Below are 20628 nucleotides of genomic sequence, written 5' to 3'. Positions count from 1 at the left end.
TGATTCCCACCCCTAATTTTGAATAATATTAAATGAAACAAATGCAGCCCACCTCAGTGACAAGAAAAAAGGAAGAAATCTTGAAAGAAAAAACTGAATTACATTTTATAAAATTCTAAAGCAGCAGGGGCAGTGATTTTGCAGCAGTTGGCTGCTGATTCAAAGTATATAGAAGAAACACTGTACATAACTTTATATACTTTTCATAAACTCAGCATTTACCATCTTTTAATTATTCATTTGTTCATTAAAACCTTGATCTTGACATAGCTCCAATAAAAGATAAATTTTATATTTTCAAAAGTTCAGATGGTAAAAATATCTCTGGTTCAAACTGAATAGGTGTCCCTGGGAGAGGGTAAGAATGATCACTTTTGTATGTATGTGCGTGTGTGCGTGCGTGTGTGTGTGTGTGTGTGTGTGTGTGTGTATATGTGTCCCTGAGGGACGGCATACACACGTCTCCCCTACTGTCATCAGACTACAGCATGTGTCCGACCGCCGCACCGCTGCCATGACAACAGCATCCGTCATGACATCAGCACCTCTGTCTGACTCATACTGTGCAGGTCTGTGCAAAAATATGCTGTGCTTTGTGTGTGGATGTGTGTGTGTGTGTGTGCTTGTGTGTATGTGTGCGTAATGGGGAGAGAAGTAATAGGGGTTGGGGAGAAAAAGGAAGAGAGAGAGAAAGAAATAAAGAAAGAAAGAGAGAGAATACCATAGATTTTCTATTATATATATATCGACAGCTAATAGTTACTACTGTATATGACTGACAGCTGTTGTCTGCCTTGTTGATGCCTTACATAAACACAATAAAGACAAATGCACCAAAAAAAATCACACTTTTTTGCAGCAGTTCAGTAGACATTCACAAGTTTTATTTCTCTATGTACCAAAAATAACACATCTTTGTTCAAGGAGCTTTACGATTACAATAATTATAAATAAAAGTGACAGAGAAAATGAAAGCAGACATACAGAACGTGTAGCACATGAACATATTATTATTAAAAGTGTATTGCACAACGGTTCACATTTATTCCCTTTTAAGTTTTGTATGCTGGGATTTTCACTCATTGAGCACTTTATTAGGAACAGCTGTACACCAACACATTCTTGGGTTTATTTAATCAGCCTATCATGTTGTAGCAGTGCAATATATACATATGCTTTGCAGATAGAGGCCAGCAGGTTCAGGAAATTGGAAATTTTGATTATTACAGAACTGTAGAATCTTCTGAGACTTTCAACACAACAAGTTTCTAGTGTAATAAAGAAATGAGCAATTTTTTGTGTGTCAGTTTTTTTAGACTCGTTAAAGCATAAAGCATACCAGAATGCACATCATGCAAAACCTTGAGGTGCTTGAATGGCCTACACCAGCAGAAGACCATATTGAGTCCCATATCTATCAGCCAAGCACAGAAAGCTGAGGCTGCAGTGGGCACAGGACACCGAAACTAGATTGGAAAACATTGCCTGGACTGATGAACCTTAATCTGAATCCATGGACCCAACATGCCTTGTTTCAATAGTCCAGGCTGGTGGAGGTGGTGTCATGGTGTGAACGATTTGTTTTCTTGGCACACAATGGGCCTGTTAATGTTCTTGCCAGTCAGCCATTATCTGAATGCAACAGCCTTTTTGGGTTTAGTTGCTGACCATGTGCATCCCTTTATGGCCACAGTTTACTTCTAATGGCTTCTAATGGATACTTCTGGCATGATAATGCCCAAAGACACAAGGCAAAAGCTGCCTCAAACTGCTCTCATTAACATGACAAAGAGTTCAGTGTTCTTTATTGACCTTTCCAGTCATTTACCAAAGAGGTGTGGCAGGATGGAAGATTCGCAGCGCTTCTGAAAGATCTGCACAAGATCTGGAATTATGTGATACAAGAATCATAGATAAATGTTTTCAAGAGATTTTTAAAATTCCTGTCACTTAGAATTAAAGCTATTTTAACTAAAAGGAGGCACAACCTAATGTTAGTACAGTGTACCTAATAATGTGCTCAATACGTGTAGATTGTAGTAACAGAATTTGCTATGCAAGGTCATTACTGTAATAACTGTACGATTGATATATTTTGGTCCAAGTATTACATTATATAACTGACATAAAATCCTTATAATTTTTGCATTTTGATTTGTAAACCAAATGTAGTTGGATCAGGCCTCAAACAGCAGTCATTTTATCTGACATGTAATCATTGGCTGACATGCAGTAAACTTTGTTCAATTTGGAATTAAAATGCATTCATTTTATGTTGACTTGTCCTTCACTCGTGCTGTTTTTGTCACTTTAGATCTCTGAACAGGATTAAACTACTGTAAAATAATTACATTTGTCTACACAGGGATGACAATCCAGTAGCGAGGAAAATCAGTACCTATATCCATTGCCTGTGATTTCTAATAAATCATGGTACTCACTCACATTGCAGAGAGATGCCAAAAGTTTAATATACACTGTTACACATAGTACTTCAGTTTTTCATAGTATTTCATTAAAGTGTCAGTCCGTATTATTTTGTTTCTAAACTGAAAGCAGGAGCATTTCTGAGTGGAGAAGGGATAAAATATTGTGTTTAATGTGCTGGAACGACCATCCCTGCTAAGACTAATATATTTATTATAAAAACTTGGGTGTCGGGTCCCTTTTTGTGAGAATTCTTCTGGTGATGTCACGCGTCTTTACGTACATACGTCACAAGTACCGCCTCTAAAAGAGGATCAGTCAGTTTTACTGAATGCGAGCGGCTGGTGGGGCAATGGAGACTTCAGAAGGGGAAACTCAGAGCTCAGTAGCTCATTTACTCATAGTAAAACTAAAGAAATGAAGGAGTGACGTTTCTGACTGAGTGCTCTCTCTCTCTCTTTCTCTCTCTCTGACTGAACATAACCTGGATCCGAATTATCCGCTCTGAAAGGAGACCGCATCACACCCAGCCAGTTTAAAATTATTTTTCCACATGCTCGGTGCAATTACCCATTCTTACTAGAGAGGGCCCTAAATCCCAAAACTTACGGACACCAGCTTTAAACCAATAATAATCTATTGAACCGGTTTCATTCTATTCAACACAGTATTATCTTGCATTAAATAAACTTTCAATGTTTCATTGTTTGAACTTCACACACAGTGTATGTGAAGCATTTAAGCAATGAAGTTACTGTCTGTAAGGGTAATATCATTTTTTATTAAGCAGAATAAATTCATGTAAGGTATTGGAGGAACATTTAAATCTTGAGAACTCAAGGGAACATTAAAAAGGTGTGAGCAAAGAAAATCGATACACTCTGTATCTATCTATTGTCACTATAATAAAACTGCTAATAAAAAGAGGCCTTAAAGAGTGCCAGCACAAGAGTGCCACAAAACATGATTTAAAAGTGGACATCCCAGCAATACATCAAGTGAACTGATGGACAGGAAGCATCCATCACTGATATTATTAGCTCTACAGACAAATCACCTGCAACTGCTTTACTAAGAACTGTAACATCACGTGATGAGCTCACACAGCAGTGAAACAGTGGTCATACTTAAAGGGGAATTTCTCCGATTTTTCAACATTTCAGGATAGTCAAAACATTGAAATGTAAGCAAAGTCATTCAGAAGGTTTGATTTTAAAAACTTTTTTTTTTTTTTGTGGATATGCTTTCTCATGCTTTAACTAATATGTTGTCTTTTTGGCCTAAAATGTACTGTAATGTAAGGCACAGTAGTATATGTTTTAAGATTTAGCACTTTTACCATTATCAGTGTTGCATATTATTACTCTGATGCAGAAATCTTTTATCTCCAAAATAGCAACTTTAGGAGAAGAAAAACATTCTTAACTTTAGAAGAAAGAGTTTAAAGCATTTCATTGGTCTCTATATATTATGAAATTGGTCCAATCTTCATGACACAATGAAAAATAAAACCTGCCAAATTTACAGTGATAGTAAAGGCAAAATGACAATACTGGCACTGTTAACCAATCAGTGTAAACATCTACAATGCACCATTTCACATCAAAGTACACAGAGAGACTTTGCCCACATGTCAATGGCTGAATTATATAGAAATGTTGAGAAATTGCTGGCATTCCCCTTTAAGTTTAAGAACTAAATTCCATGAAATTCACAAATCAGCTTTTATCCACATTGTACAAAATGCAAATAAATACATAAATACGCAAGGTACAGTTTATAGCCCAGTACACATCTCCATACCCCTCTTCATCAGCAAAGGTTAGGGTGACGTTAGCTGGGTTGTCAAGATTAAACTATGTCCACTATTAGCACTGAGTAGCAGTAGAAAACCAGACGTACTTGCTCCTACCTAGTGCAACAATATTCTCAAATAAGTATTGCAGCAACAAATATAATATTCCACGTCCTGTTTTACATCTGTGTTTGTGTTAATTATAACAGAGAGAAATAAGAAAAGGCGCTGTGACGATATTAATACAATTACTCTGGGATGATACCTGCTAAGCTCGTACACTCTGGCGGATGGGAAAGGTTACATCTTCAGGACAGCGGAGAACTACAGCTTTCATTAGAAAACCAGTGAGAATAGTGCACAGCACACCACCAGCCGACAACAAACAGCACTTTAATACTCCCAGCACTGGTGTGGACAGCAGAGAATAAAGTCAAGGACTTTAGTTTGCCACGCATACACACACATTCACATCTGCACACTCGTACAGAAATACACACACACACACACACACACACAGACGCATACACACAATTCTGCACAATTACACACAAAAAAGCACTCTCTCATATAAATACACAGTTTCACTTCACATTCTTTCACACTCTTTCACACCTGCAGAGACAAATCACCACATCATATACATAGTGTAGTTTTGTGTGTGCACACAAATGCGGCTGTGGTGTAATATAATATGAAAGCATTTCTAGTGAAACATTTACAATTCCATACTGTAAGTTTAAGTGTATATTTACGTATATATCCTCATGTACATATTCTTAGTGCTCAGTCCAGTCCAACTCATTTACTTATGTCCTTCCTTCATATGTGACACTGATCCATCTGGAAGATGCTGTAGACAATTCTAATGATTTAAATCCCAGTATTTCCTCCCTGTTCTCTGACCAGCTGATAAAGTCCGGGATTCGTGACATTATTATGCTGTATTCCATTTAAACTCAGGTTTTGGAATTTCATTGATCCAAGTAAGAAATTTGGCAATACTTTACTTGGATGGTCCATTTTATGGCCTCACTGATGCTCAGCTAACATTCAACTGACATTTAGCTGCGTGTCTATTAAATGCAATTGAACTGAAGGGTAAAAGATCCTCTATTACATATAACCCTACATCCAACTCCATCCCAAACTCAACAGGGTTGGGTTTAGCTTTGGATTTAAAGTTGTGGGTTAGGAATAGGGTTAGATTTTAGGGTTTATTACTGTTTAGGGTTATGTTCTATTTTGAATCATTTACATTCAACATATGGTCACATAAGTTGCATTTAACTGAAATTTAGTTGAATGTCAGTTGAGCATCAATGAGGACATAAAACAAACCATCCAAGTAAAGTGTTACTGGAAATTTCAATTGGAATGAACCCATAGGACAGATTTCCTATTTTGATAACCAAAGAACAGCATTTAAAGCAGTAATATTATTCAGTTTAGTAGCATTTTTAGCTTTCTCTACATAGAGACAGTACTGTCCAACTTTTATCAGTAGAGATGGTTCCTTTGTGTTTAGATACACCAAATACTGTAGAATGCAGTAACAGTGCTAATCTGGGGCAATGCTAACAATGATATACCTGGAACATAAAAAGTAAGGAATATTTTCCATAAAGCACAGGCCAATAAGAGCCAAACTAAAGTCAAACACTAAATTTGAAATATAACTGCAGCACCATAAACTCAGATGTGACTTAATTCCCAGCTCCGACATCTGACTTCTGAGTTAAATGGAATGCAGCATTAGACTCAGCGTTAGTTATTACAGTGTGACTAATTTTTCCCCTTTTGGCTGCACTGCTTAAGGCTCCTCTTGACGTCATACAGTTTAATGGTCATTTTGATTCGAAGAGGACAGGAAAACAATGAGAAAACATAGAGATATTTTACATTTTCACAGCAGTATTGAGGTGCAGTCACACTCTCTCTCTGCATTTCTGTATTAATATACCAGGAATAAGAGGAGTTCCAAGATAAAAATAGTGGAATGTAAATATTTTATGCCTCTTAATGGATTTTTCTCTTCAGGCGGTGACCTATAAGCCACAAGAGCATGGTAAAAGTGTCTGACGAAAAGCACAGTTTATCAGCTGGTCAAAGACTGGAGGAAAATCTCACTCTCTTTACTCTTTACTCTAAAACTGTTCTTTCTATATCTCTGTCTCTGTCCCAAATTTCTTATTTATTCCCATTCAAAAGTAGGCTATGTACAAGTGTCTTTTTTATGTCCACTCTCGTTAAGGCCATGTTCACAAAGAGATTTTGGGGTCCATCAGAAAAAAATGCACTGATACGCATCACTTAATTGTAAAGTGCTTGTGTGTATGTGAAAGTTAATATGTTTTTTTAAAGACAAACTCACAAAGTTTGGTGGAACCTAATGGCTAAAAATATCAAAGGACTGCAGGGTTTTACTCAAGCTGCATTACAAATTCCAGGCTGCAGCTGGCATAGGGCGTGTCTACGGTAAGACAGTTAATAGAGACTCCTTCTTGTGGAGAAGTTTGAACACACTACACGACAATGCCCATGATTGGTTGAGAGCAGAGGCGACAGGCACACAAAGCCACAGAAATGATCCTTGCAATGCTTGTGTATTTCATTTCACAGGAAGTACACAGAGGCCAATGGGTCACACTATTTTAACAATATTTTTAACATTTCAAAAACAAATGCTTCAGAGGAATCATTTTCCATCTTTTTTTTACACCAGTTGCATTTCCACAACTGACTGCATCTTTCAGCTTTATTAGATGTGTCCTTCACTTTGGAACAACCTACTATAATGTAGCAGCTGAGAAAGGTAGGTGAGAATAACCGGTCTATAGCCTGCTGCTAACCCCAGCTAGCAGTGGTGGAGCCGAATTAGCTGCTAATCGCACTAAGCGCTTGGCTGTTCAGAGGTGAATATTATTGGCCTGTCCCCTACCACTAGCCACAGCGCTAGCTTTTTTGCTGTTCAGAGGTGAGTTTATCGGACTGTAGTCTGTGTGTTTACTGTGTTAAAACAAGCTATGTGGGATAAACCGCTAGCTAATAGCGCCCTGGCTTACTGGACCAGCTCTGACGCGTGTCATAAGCATAAATCTGTGTAGATTAACATCCAGTGCTCGTTTGACTTATCTGACTCGTCTGAAATGTTTTTTTTTTTAAGAATTATAGTTTTGTTTACTTAACCTAGCTTAGCTTTACAATTTTCTGAATTCAGAAGGAAAACATGGTGACACCCCTGTTCCTACGACTAGTTACTAGTGTCGCATAAAATGCACCCTTATAATCTGATGCACCTTATGTATGAAAATAGACCAGAAAATAGACGTTTATTGCCTCATAGTGCGAAAAAGTACGGTACCTCTTTAAACGAATAGTTGCCACTATTGGGTCTGACAGTCAGTTGGACAGAAACATTCTGTTACAAATTAGTTTCAGTCTATTTTTCTACCACCCTGGATTCTTTAGACCTAACACATAGAATGTCCTCATGTCCACCTTAAGTGTGACAGGTGTGCGATATCTCCATGACCAGGAATGAGCATCCCTGACTTAATTGACAATTGATCAGATGCAAATTTTCCAATATTCTGACAATATTCTGATCTGGGCCTGGTTTTCTAAAAACACAAAAACAATTCTTACCTGGAAACTGGACCCTGGTCTATATTTAAAGATAGGTTCATACTTTGAAACACATGCTTTAGTTTATCAAGGCATTTTAGCCTTCCACTGAAACCAGCAATAGCACTGTTACCCAGCAAGCTATGAGCTGTCCTTACAGATCTTTACAGATGGCTTTTACGGTTCCTAATGTGAGCTGACAGTGGTGATTAATATCTTCTCTCTCCTGCGTAACAGCGACTGACACACGGTCAAAGGTTAAACTTTGGCAAACTTTTCCAGCGAACAACAGAGGCTTTTTAAATTCAGTAAAATGCCTTTTCAGACATTTTCTTCACTGAAATCATGGCAAGAGGTGCATTTTTGATAGAAACCAAAAGTTCCTTGTGAACATGGCCTAACCTGCTTCTTTTTAAAAGTCTGTACATTTTTTTATTTCAGCCCCATCTTTCCCTCACCCCTCCTCTCTCTTACTTCTGCATGTCACACTGCAGTAAGAGGACGATGGAGGGGTCACTCTTGGCTGCCTCTTTGAACTCCTCCAGCGTGATCTCGTCATTGTGATCTTTGTCCATCTTGCTGAAGATCTTGTCCACGCGCTGCTGTGGCGTCAGGCCGTCCTCGTTCATACGCATCATAATCACTGTGCCCACCATTTTATAGATCGCCTGGGAGCAAAGGCGAAGAAGAGGTGGCAAGAGCAGGAGGGTGAAATGTGTGAAAAGAGTAAGAAAAAAGAAGAAACAAAGTTAAAAAGTGACTATAGTATTAAAGAAACACACCTCCAAACTCTGAAAATAACACGTATACACAACATCAGATAAAAAATCAAAATCAAAATAAAATCACAACCCATTTTTTACATTTTGATCTTATTGCCCTCATTAAATAGAGTGCGTAAGGCTCTACACTGGCTGGCAATGTCATAAAAGAATATTACTCTCTGAAATCTAAGAAAAACATATACTTCCAGTCACACAAAAAGTTTTTGTTGAATGGACAGAACTATAAAATGTGTATCTATATTACCCTCCAAAACACTTTCGGTTAAGTTACCCAGTTATATAATATTTCTGCCATTGCTGTTATTGTTTGAGCCTCATTAAAGAACACTGAGCATTTAAAAGCTATATCCACACCACTCCAAACAGTTATGTATCCAGAAACAATACATTTTACTCTTATATGTAAATGAGACTGTAAATAAAGGGATAGACATCTCTCTTTCTGCTCATTTTGCGCAGTAAATGAATGAATATCGTCGCTGTCTAATGAAAAACAAGCATCTGCATTTTTGTTGATTTTTAGTTTACTACATAATTTGAACTAACAAAATGTCCCTTACACTGTGCCAAAATTTCTTGATGAATGGACCAATAGAAATACTTAAAAATGACCTGAAATAAAAACTCTTTTTACATTGACTTCCATTAACAATTTTGAATTTTTTACTCTCTCACCTGTAAAGTTGCTGTTTTGGAGATACTTGTTTTTCATTGGACAGCAACGATATGCAGTATTATAGTTCTGTCATAACAGAGGCGCTGATCTGTTAAATTTGTTAGTTCTTGTCTAGAATTAGAACTAGGAAATTCAACCAGGTGGTTGACGTGTATGTATGCGTACTGTATAGGTCATTTGAGTAAAAAAATGATTTATTATTAAATGAAAACCCAGAAAAACTATTTTAGGTACAAATACTTTTTGCAAATGTTTTTTTCCCATTCCAGTTCCATTTTTCTCCCAATTTAGCTAGTCCTAACAATTTAGCTGATACTCGGATACATGGATACTGTATATCCCCTATCACTGGTGATGCAACAACTCAAGGATGGTGAAGACTAGCACATGCCTCCTCCTCTGACACATGTGAAGTCAACCACCGCCTCTTTTCCAACTGCTGTTCTGATACATCAGTGCACAGATGCTTAGTGCTGATCGACATCACCCTAGGAGTGATGAGGGGAAATAGCACCATCTACCCACCCAGAGAAAGCAAGGCCAATTGTGCTTTCTCAGGGCTCCGGCAGCTGATGGCAAGCTACATACCCTGGATACAATCATAGTGGCAGCGATATAGACCACTGCATAGCAAATGTGTTTCTTATTGTAACTGTTTAACAGGTCATAAATGTCTTACCTCTATAATCTCAAGCATTTCCATACGTGTAATCTTGCCATCTCCATCCAGGTCATACATGTTAAAGGCCCAGTTGAGTTTCTGCTCAAAACTTCCTCTGGAGGTGATGGACAGGGCACAGATGAACTCTCTGAAGTCGATTGTGCCGTCTCCATTCTTGTCAAAGGTCCGGAAGGCATGCTGAGCAAACTTGGAGGCATCGCCATAGGGGAAGAACTGTAACAACATAATTCATAAGGTGAATCATGAGGCCTTCTTTCATCTTCTTCCCTAAACTGATTAAATCTTAGCGGGTGTAAAAAAAGGATCCGACAGTCTTTAAAGCTGTCATTCAGAAAAAAAGTACTTGATCAGCTGAGACCATGATTTTCCTCTTTAGTTTTTTCAACAGGCTAAGGGTCATTTAAAGAAATAGAGGCTTATTCTCAACCAACTCCAGTGTAAGCCAAAAAGTTTTTTTTGACTAAATAACAATAATAGATAGGTGCTGGTTATTACTAGGTTTTAACTGTATCAGAATGGTTCTTTTAGTTGTCACAGTTCTACATATAGCTCTTGAAAAAATTAAGAGACCACTTCAGTTTCTGAATCAGTTTCTCTGACTTTGCTATTTATTTTTTAGGTTTATGTTTGAATAAAATGAACATTGTTGTTTTATTCTATAAAAATAACTATGAACAACATTTCTCCCAAATTTCTCCCCAAATATTGTCTAAATTGTCATTTAGAGCACTTATTAGCAGAGAATGAGAAATGTCTGAAATACCAAAAAAAAGATGCAGATATTTCAGAACTTAAATAATGCAAAGAAAACAAGTTAATATTAATAAATTTCTAAGAGTTCATAAATCAATATTTGGTGGAATAACCCTGGATTTTAATCACAGTTTTCATGCATCTTGGCATGTCCTCCTCCACCAGTTTTACACACTGCTTTTGGATAACTTTACACCACTCCTGGTGCAGCAATTCAAGCAGTTCAGCTTGATTTGATGGCTTGTGATCATCCATCTTTCTCTTGATTATATTGCAGAGATTTTTAATTTGGTAAAATCAAAGAAACTCATAATTTTTAGGCAGTCTCTTATTTTTTTCCAGAGCTGTATATACAATTATTAACTGCACTAATTAACCAAAGAGGACACAATTTTAAGAGCATAGCACAAAGCAACTATACGTTCACCTCAAGTTGGTGGTTTCTAGCATCTTGTAATCCTTAAATCCCAGTCAAAAATATGATGCAAAAGGTAGGCCTACAGTTTGCTTCAAGTTTTCATGATTTTGAAAATGTAAAAACAAACATGTCTTGGCTGTTAGACTATTGACAGACTTACATTCAGATTCAACATCTATCTCAGCCCGACTCCTGCCTTCATTCTGCTTCCAACCACATTATACATCAGGATCCACCTACATCATATTCAAGGACATTTTATTTATAACACACTTCTGCTTTTACCACTGTCATTTTACACTGTCTAGTCTCTACTGTTTTAGTACTACCATTTTTAAAAACAAAAGTGCTTACAATGTTCTTTTGAACAGTTTTAGTGGAAAATAGGATTTGTTTTCACATAGATTTATGTTTGCAATAGGAGATGCGCTAGTGTTAAGATCATAAATGCAGTGCCTTAGTCTGCTGGATCAATTACAGCCCGATCTTGGTCAAATATAATAATATAAAAGCAAAGTTAAGTAATAATAATAGTACATTTTATTTATATAGCGCTATTCAAGATTTTCAGGTAAAGATTGACAAATGAAAAGGCAAAGTTCAGTAAAGAATATTGTTGTAGTTTATTTTTTCCATCCTTTAGCGATTAAACTGCAGTTGCACTGATTCATTTATGTAATGTATTGATAAATGGTGAGGAAGAGCAATATGCAGAATCTCTCAACTTAACACACATAACAACCATACCATTATCACAGACTTGCACTTTAGCCTTGTGCACATCAGACTAGATATTTTCCGTGCTGCAAAAGCTGTCTGTGGCTGTTGGGTGCTGGTGTGTAAAATACACTGTCATTAACAAGACAATAGGCAGAGTATTTCACAGCAGGGGATCAGGTGAAAGAGTGGATGGTCTGACTTACAGTACAACAAAAAATCCTAGGTTTAGGTTTATGTTTAGATTTAGATTCGTATTCGGTATTAGAAGTGTAGATTTTTCCTTACTGTATTAAAGTGTTTTATAAAATTTAATGTCAGTATTGATAATATTTCAGTGCATTTTCTGTATTTACCAATGTCTGTACTAACTGTTTGTGGTGTTATCATACATTTGGTGATAGGGGTGGGCGATATGGCCCTAAAATAATATCACGATATTTCATGGTATTTTTCCGATAACAATACTCTTGACGATATAACAAAACACTAAAAAAATAAATAAATAAATATATGTGTATATATATGTTTTAAGAATATACTATTGCAACAAAATTAAACTTAAATTGTATTATTGCATAAGATATGATGTGGCTCACCCCTAACTGAGATATTAAAAATACAAGAATTGTATCAGATATGTAATAGAAGTCAATGATCCAAAATGTCATGATACTAACAATGCACTCCAAATATCTCCATATATCAAGGATTAAAGTAAAATAAATGATACTGGACAGACATAATCTGTCTCTAGTAGATTTAATATTTTAAAGTTAGCAAAAAGTTAGTACCCTGATGTGATAATTAGAGATGGCTGATATGGCACTATTTTAAGGTATAATATCATGCATGATATTTAAAAATGCTGTTGATATTATTTCGTACAATATGATATGGCACACCCCTATTTGGTGATATTTCACCAAATTATTCCAAACATTCTTTTGTCATTTCAAATGAAACTATTAAACAATGTGTATTCCACTGTGTGTATTAGGAGTCTCTAGTGTCTGTGTTAACTGCTGTCCTCACCTTGACGTAGAGCTGCTGGAACTCATCCAGATTGAGAATGCCAGTGGGACAGTCCTTCAGGAAGCCCTTATACCACTGCTTCAGCTCTGCCTCATTGAACTCTGTGTTCTTGGTCAGGTCATCCAGAACCTCTGGAGCAAGCTTGCTGTTATGTTTCCCCATTTTTGTGGCCTCCCTGTGGAGAAAGCAGAGAAACAAAGACGGTGTGAGACCAGCTTTTAAATTCCCCTGCTGTTTTTGGAAATTAAAGACAGTAGTCCATCACTAGAGCTCACACTGCCTTTCAATGTTGTGATTTTCCTATTCATACAAAGACATCAGCAAACTATGCTGGTCTAAGCCCCTCTTGGAACAAAGCTGAACAAACCTGAACAGTAAAAGAGTTAAAGGTCAACTTAAAATGTAATTTTGATCCATCCTTTTTTAAATTTGTTTACTGATAATCCCCATTACTCAGTTAGGACCTTCCTTATTACATTGGATGAGGCCTTTCTGCAATTAGAATTGTGCCCATGGTGAGCTGTGGCACTGATGTTATTTTAAATGATTATTTCCTGCTTCAACTGCTCAAGCTGACAGTTAGACTGTTGTGCCACTCCAGCTCCAGCTATTAAGCGGGGTACATTTCTATCTATATGAAGAAATGGAAAGTTTAATATTCTCAGAACAGTTTTATATACAGTGTCCACAGCTCTAGAAAATTGCTGCTTAAAAAATAAGGAGAAAAAATGAGATCATAAATTTAAATTCATTCAAGAGTTAGGTGCTCCATTGCAAAAAGTCTCCCAGTCTTAGAACATCATGATATAGGTGGAGTTCTAACACACAGATGGAAATAAACTGTAAACCATCTGGTGGGATGGTTCACATTAACAGGCTGAAGTGACTCAAATCCGCTCAATCGGCTCAAATCTGATTTCCTTATGGCTGTGTGAACGCCCATAATCCAATTTTTTTCAAATCAAATTTGAGTCCTTTTTATATGTGGTCCTAAATTGGATATGTATCCGATCCATAGATATGCAACAGGAATGTGAACAGTCAAATTGGAATTCTTGCATTAACACATGCACTATGTGCTTCTCTCTGGTACCCACACATCTCTTGGTGCATCTGTGTAGCTATAGCTGCAAAAACAGCAAAATCAAACTGCCTGGCCTTTTTTCACCTCCTCAACCTGAGCATGAACTTCAGACCAGCTGTTTACTCTCCACTCCAGCAAAAGATGCTCCACATATGAGCTGATAACGCATCAATTACCCTTTATAAAACTACGAGTCCAGGTGTTTGCAGGTTCGAATCCCCGCTCATTCAGCTTTGCCATTAAGCTGCCGGCGCTCAGAGGGAGCACAATTGGCCCTGCTCCCTCCGGGTGGGTAGATGGCACTCTCTCCCCACATCACTCCTAGGGTGATGTCCACAGCACAGAGCGTCTGTGAGCTGATGTATCGGAACCGAGTCGTTGCGCTTTCCTCCAAGCACACTGGCTGCTCGATAATGCTGCATCAGCAGCAGCTCAAAAAAAAACTGTGTTAGTCTTCACCCTCCTAATGTGTTGGGGCAATACTAGTGATAGGCGGAGTCCTAATGTCACGTGGTCCCTGTCTGTTCTCGTGTTTCTGTGTTTATTTACCTTTTCTGTGCCTGTCTGCTGCTTCTGCCTGTGAGTGTGTCTCCCACGTGACCCGTGTTCCTCAGTGTTTCTTGCCCTCACCTGTGTTCATTTGTAACTCCGCCCCTTAGCCCCAGGTGTTTTCTGTTTCCCATGTGTGTGTTCCACTATTTATAGTCTGTGTTCCCTTGTTCTTATGTCGGTTCTTGTGCTTTGTTAGCCTGTTATGGTTGCGTCTCTCTTCCCCGTGTTTCTTGTTTTCAGTTTAGTTTCGGTTTATTTGTTTATTTTTGTCTTTTGTTATATGTTTAATAAATTCTTTCGCATTTGCGTCCGCTCTCCTTGTCCTTCCTTCCCGCACCCTGACACCTTATGAGTGGGTTGGGTAATTGACCGTGTAAATTGGGAAGATAATGGGAAAAATTTGAAATAAAATAAAAAATAAATAAATAAAAATAAAACTACGAGTCACCTCTCAAATATGAAGGTTTTTTTGTTGTTGGTTCAGAGGGCAGCATTTATACACACGTCAATGTGCGCATGTGAGGCGTTTCAGGGACAGATTTGTTCATATTACACACAGATACAGGTCACTTACATTTGGTAAAGTGAACCGTCAAGGTAAAAAAATCTGATCTGAGCAAAAAAATCAGATTTGAGCAATGTGGTTGTAATGTGGGCGTAGCCTTAGAATAAATACATTTCGTCAATTTTCAGCTGCAGCTCATTTACTAATGTTTTTATGTTTTTTTGCAGTGTGCTCTGTGTCAACCTTGTTCTTTCCAACCATTAAATCACCCGGGCATTCTTTATGTGAATCATTGCTAATGTAATTAGATTTTCTTCCAGACCATTTTAAATCATAACCTATAAAATACAAAGCAAAAATGCCACTGACACTAACTATAGTGCATTAGAATTTCCATTCTTTCCTATTCAGTAGAAACTACACAGAAAGTCTCAACTTTTCTGAACTACTTCTCAGTGACTTCATTCCTTATATCATGGCATATAACGTCTGCCCGCATATGAGCCAGAGATATATTTGGTAACCTTAAATTGCACTGAGCTTTAAAAATGGGTATTTGGGTGCACATGACAAATGAGGTGCTGTTCTAATGAGTCATTACCTGGACTCTCAGCTTATTAAAGTTGATGAAATATTTAACAGGTCTAAATACTTGACGAGGTGCTCTAATGGCTGAATGCTCCAGCGGTTATGCAGCAGAGCTCATCACAGGCCTGCTCCAGCGCCCACAGCGCTTTTCTCTCCTCCTGACAGGAGGCCATTTAGGTGTGATCATGATGACTAATCAGAGGTCAGCCTTCATCCCCCCACTGTCCCCTCCCTTTCTCCTGCCTTCTCTAATTCTATCCTGCTCCCTCTCTTCTTTGACCTTTTTTGGAATTTTCTGGAAGCTTCTGCTTCCAGGGCTTTGCTCTGATTGGCTCACTTCAGCCTGGGAGGTCTGAATGTCGACCGATGCAGTTAATGAACTTTGAGTCTAATGACATGGACATCATCATAATTCTACAGGCAATGAAGTAATTCACTTTTAATAAAAAAAAACGCTCCACTATTTGACAACACTCTTGATTGCTTGTTAACCTGTGAAGCAACAGGTGACTGCTCAAATGTCCATCCTCGGAAAACCCCAAACTCACTAATAAAGGTAATTAAAATAATTAATCTATTATTATAGTATCCCTTTATCTTTTGCAAATCCAAAATGTAATAATTTCTAGGACAAGAAAAATGCACATGGAGATCAATGTAAAAATATCTTCTTCTTAATCAAATTGGAACATTTCTATTCACATTATGTCAAAAAGTGAAAAAGTGAAAAACGGTGAAGAATAATTACAGTAGATATTAAAAGTGATTAAAAATGGATGGAAATAAAATATTAATAATAGAAATCTTAGGTCATTAAAGTTAGTTATCAGAAAAGCCACACCTGAACAGCTATGTGCAAAAACATTCAGTAAGGTAATATAGAGCTTATACACAGCTCTCCTACATAATAATTAAACCCTAACCATGATGCCTCCACCAAAATGTTTAACTCTTGGTATGATGTTTTTTTATGATTATAATGACTAGGGGTGGGAATCACAGGACACAGCATTATATGATATTACCATGATATGTTGCCATGTGGAGTAAAGAAACAGTGATTGTAGTCAAATTGGGGGGCGAGACTAAGGGTGTTTAGAGCACCTATGTTTCAATAAAAATACCAATATTTGACACCACATATCATTAATGATATATTGCAATTTTGTCCCTAAATATGTCCAGTATCTGGTACCTTAGTAAGCAGGTTGGAAGACATGTCACTCAAGTTTTTTTTAGAAACATATCATATGTAAACACACTCACTACTTCCCATTGAGTGTTACTTAGTACTGAATATTCAACCACCGAAATTATTCATCTGAAATAGAAAAGTCTCTTTCAGTGTTTGGCCAAATAAGTGAAAAAACTAAATAATTTATACTGAACAATGACAACACAACCAGGATGAGAAGAAGTGCTCCTGGTGTGCCCTTGGTGCTAAAAGAAGTGTTCTTGGTGCAAAAAAAAAATTGTGTCCAAATAATTGAAAGCTTCAAAATACTCAATACAATATATTTCAATAAATTCATTCAGTACAGTGTATGCTCTTGTTATGTTAAAACACATAAAATAGCTGTGCTAAAATCCATTTTTTCTTGTTCTTTGTGAAATACTATAGGTCTCCCTGAGTTGTATATGCATGCTGTACGTAAAACTGTTATTCAGTCTCCATTGTCTGCAGTAGCTAGTAAAAGAAAAGCCTCAGAAAAACAAAAAATTAAATATAATTTTATGTAATAAATCTATTAAGCATGTTTAGATAAGGCTATAACTTAATCACAATTGCGGCAAACCAGTGTCTGTGCAACACACAGTACATGGTATATCAATTACTCGTGTAATAGGAACCATTTTAAAGCATAACATAATGTGGCCATATCTAATAACACAAAGCATAGACTTTCCCTAGTGTATATAACTCAGCAAACAGTCTCACACAGAAATATTACCAATCGCCCACACACACACACAAACACCCAGAACACTGATCAGCCATCACATTAAACCAGGTGAAGTACAGAACGTCTCGTTACTGTGACACCTGTCGAGGAGTGGGATATATTAGGCAGGCAGCAAGAAGTTGATGAGTGGGCGACATGGTGGCACAGCAGGTAGTGTGTGTGTGTGTGTGTGTGTGTGTGCTGCACAGCTCTAGGTGTGAGTTAGATTGTTGCTCTGGTGACTGCCTGTAGTCTATATGAAGTTAGTGGTGTTTTCCCAGTATCTCAGTGGGCTTCCTTGAGGCACTATGAGTTCTAACCACCTTTTAATACACACAGTGTGTTGATGCTAAATGGCCCTTAGTTGTGTGGTGTGTGGTATGTTGTGATGGACTGGTGCCCTGTCCAGGGTGGTAGCACTGGCTTGTGATTAATGATTCTAGGTAGGCTCTGGACCAAGACAGCTTCCTCCTGCATCCACAGTTAATCCTGTTGGATGTGGTTCATTCTTCTTGGTGCTATGCTGACATTACCCTGGATTCCGTGGCTCTTGATACATCACAAAGACTTGCTGTCTTGGTCACAGATGCGCCAGCAAGACGTGCACCAACAATTTGTCCTCTTTTGAACTCTGGTATGTCACCCATAATGTTGTGCGCATTGCAATATTTTGAGTAAAACTGTGCTCTTACCCTGCTAATTGAACCTTCACACTCTGCTCTTACTGGTGCAATGTGCAATTAATGAAGATTGGCCACCAGGCTGCTCCAATTTATCCATGAAACCTCCCACACTAAAATGACAGGTGTTTCAGTTTCATTGTCCAACCCCTGTATCTTCACCAGCATTGAAGGTAGACTGAGAAAATTCCATATAACTCCTTCATTATGGAAGTAAAAGCAGGTGTTTGTGTGTAAGCTTTCCAGGTTTTGCACACAAAGCTGAAGACAGAATTAGTCTGTAAACAGGGAGGATAGGGGTGGGGGATACAACATAAACAAGTTATCTAGGGTGTTTTCACTGCTCTGACATCTTATATGTTGGACCAAACTAACATGTAAAGTAAAACTTTAAAATACTCACTATAACAATATATTTTGAATACCTTTAGTCACTAAGTAGAGTGTATGCTCTTGTTATGATACAACATATGAAATATCTGTGTATTAATTAATGTATAGTACTGACAGTACTACCCAACTTCCAAATTAGAATCCTCTTCATTGAACCATTCAAGCAGAGGGTGAAGTGTGGCTAAGCTTGTAGCTCTCATATATCAAGATGTAATTAAACAGTGATGGATTTTATCTTTCCCTTATCTGGCATATTTTGTTAGCTTTTTTATCATGTTATTTTGAACAGATCATCGGATCAAAAAGGTTATCACATTAAGCAATAAGTAGTAATTGTGTCTCTGATTCCCAGAAGTGACAATAGTGGCTTCTTCTTTTCCAGTCTCTCTCTCTCTCTCTCTCTCTCTCTATCTCTCTCTATCTCTCTTTTACTTTTATAGCTCTAGCATTCAATTAGGGACACCTATCCAGGCTGCTAGAAGACAGAATGCCTGAGAGTCTGAAACTGAATTTCACGCTCTGGCTGCTCATGAATTTCCCAGGCGCTACGTGAGACACTGCTGTACCATTTCTGACTTCATCCTGAGAGGACACCCAAGACATACTGAGGCCAAAGTGTAGTGAGAAAGACAAAACTAATGAAGGCCTAATGATGGCAGACTCAACTCAAGCTTGTGAAGAACTTGTTGGAGCAGTTTTATCTCATTTTACAGCAGTTCTTTCACATAGGTGATAAGAATCATGGCTGCTAATCTCCGTAATCTCTTTTTTACAGTGATTAGAAATGGTAGAAATATGACTGTTGGTTTTGCAGAACGCCAGATTCCTCTACTCTTTCAAGACTCTCACACTACTCCTTTAACCTCCAAAAACATAAAGTAGGTGAATTGGCTATGCTAAACTGCCTCTAGATGTAGAGTAAATGGGTGTGTGGTGTCCTGTGATGGACTGGCACCCTGTCCAGGGGGTGTTCCTGCCTTGAAAACGATAATTCCATGTACACTTTGGGCCCACCTCAACCCTGACCAAGATTTCCCCCTATAGCAACATTAATATGGTCTGAATCTGGGCCACATCTTGCAATTACTACTGGCCCACATGCTGCAAGGAATGATGGTCTGGAAGTGGGCCAGAGAAAGTTTTGTGGGCCCAGTACTCCTTCATTTAGTGTGTGTTAAGCGGACCACTCCTGCATCAGGGGAGGGGATAAACTTTAAACACTTGAAAACGGGAACAACATTTAATAAATATGTAAGGTATTCAACAATGTGATCTTCTTATCTGCTTCCTCTCTGGTCAGGGTGGTGGTGGGGTTATTGCTTACTGGGAATCACTGAGCACAAGGCATGAATACTCCAGTCCATTTCAGGCTACTGGTAAATTAATATGGTTTCACAGTAGGGGTGGGCGATATGCTCCTAAAATAATAACATGATATTTCATCTTCATTCTATATAGCGTTACTTTTGGCGATATGACAAAACACTAAATAAAAAAATATATATTTTAAGAATACACTACTGCAACATAATGAAAACTAAATTTTATTATTGCACACGATATGATATGGCACCCCTCTAGCTGAGATATTAAAAAATACATCAGATTTAACAGAAGTCAGTGATCCAGAATGTGATGATACTAATAATACACTCCATATATCTCCAAATATGCAGGATTAAAATATAATAAATGATACTGGACAGATCTGTCTCTGTATCTAGTAGATATATAATGAGAAATGAGAACAGTGTGGCTTTTTCTTTTGCTAAAAACAGAAAAAAAGTAGTACTGTGATATAGCATGATATTTCAGGGTACAATATCGTTCACAATATTCAAAAATATTGGTGATATTATCGTGTACGATAAGATATGGCACACCCCTATTTCACAGTATTAGTAAACAAAATATCTTTTGTCGTTGTTGTTGTAGTTTAGTTTTGTTGTTTTACATCCCTCTTCAGTT

At 37.6% G+C, this 20628-nt stretch overlaps 1 protein-coding gene across 1 annotated transcript in view; it reads right to left on the bottom strand.

Annotated features, from left to right (window-relative positions):
- Nucleotides 1-862: 862 nt before the first annotated feature.
- Nucleotides 863-20628, bottom strand: part of hpcal4 (hippocalcin like 4) — a 39195-nt gene continuing 19429 nt past the window's right edge. The window contains exons 2-4 of the mRNA XM_007249268.3: nt 12916-13090; nt 9990-10205; nt 863-8517 (exon numbers count right to left, since the gene is read on the bottom strand). Of these exons, the coding sequence (XP_007249330.1) occupies nt 8320-8517; nt 9990-10205; nt 12916-13077 (576 nt within the window). The 5' untranslated portion in view covers nt 13078-13090 and the 3' untranslated portion in view covers nt 863-8319. The remainder of the gene's footprint in view (nt 8518-9989; nt 10206-12915; nt 13091-20628) is intronic.

This window comes from Astyanax mexicanus, chromosome 3, assembly GCF_023375975.1.
Source record: "Astyanax mexicanus isolate ESR-SI-001 chromosome 3, AstMex3_surface, whole genome shotgun sequence".
NCBI lineage: Eukaryota > Metazoa > Chordata > Actinopteri > Characiformes > Acestrorhamphidae > Astyanax > Astyanax mexicanus.
Note: the sequence above shows the minus strand (reverse complement) of the source record. Positions and strands in the feature narration are given on the sequence as shown.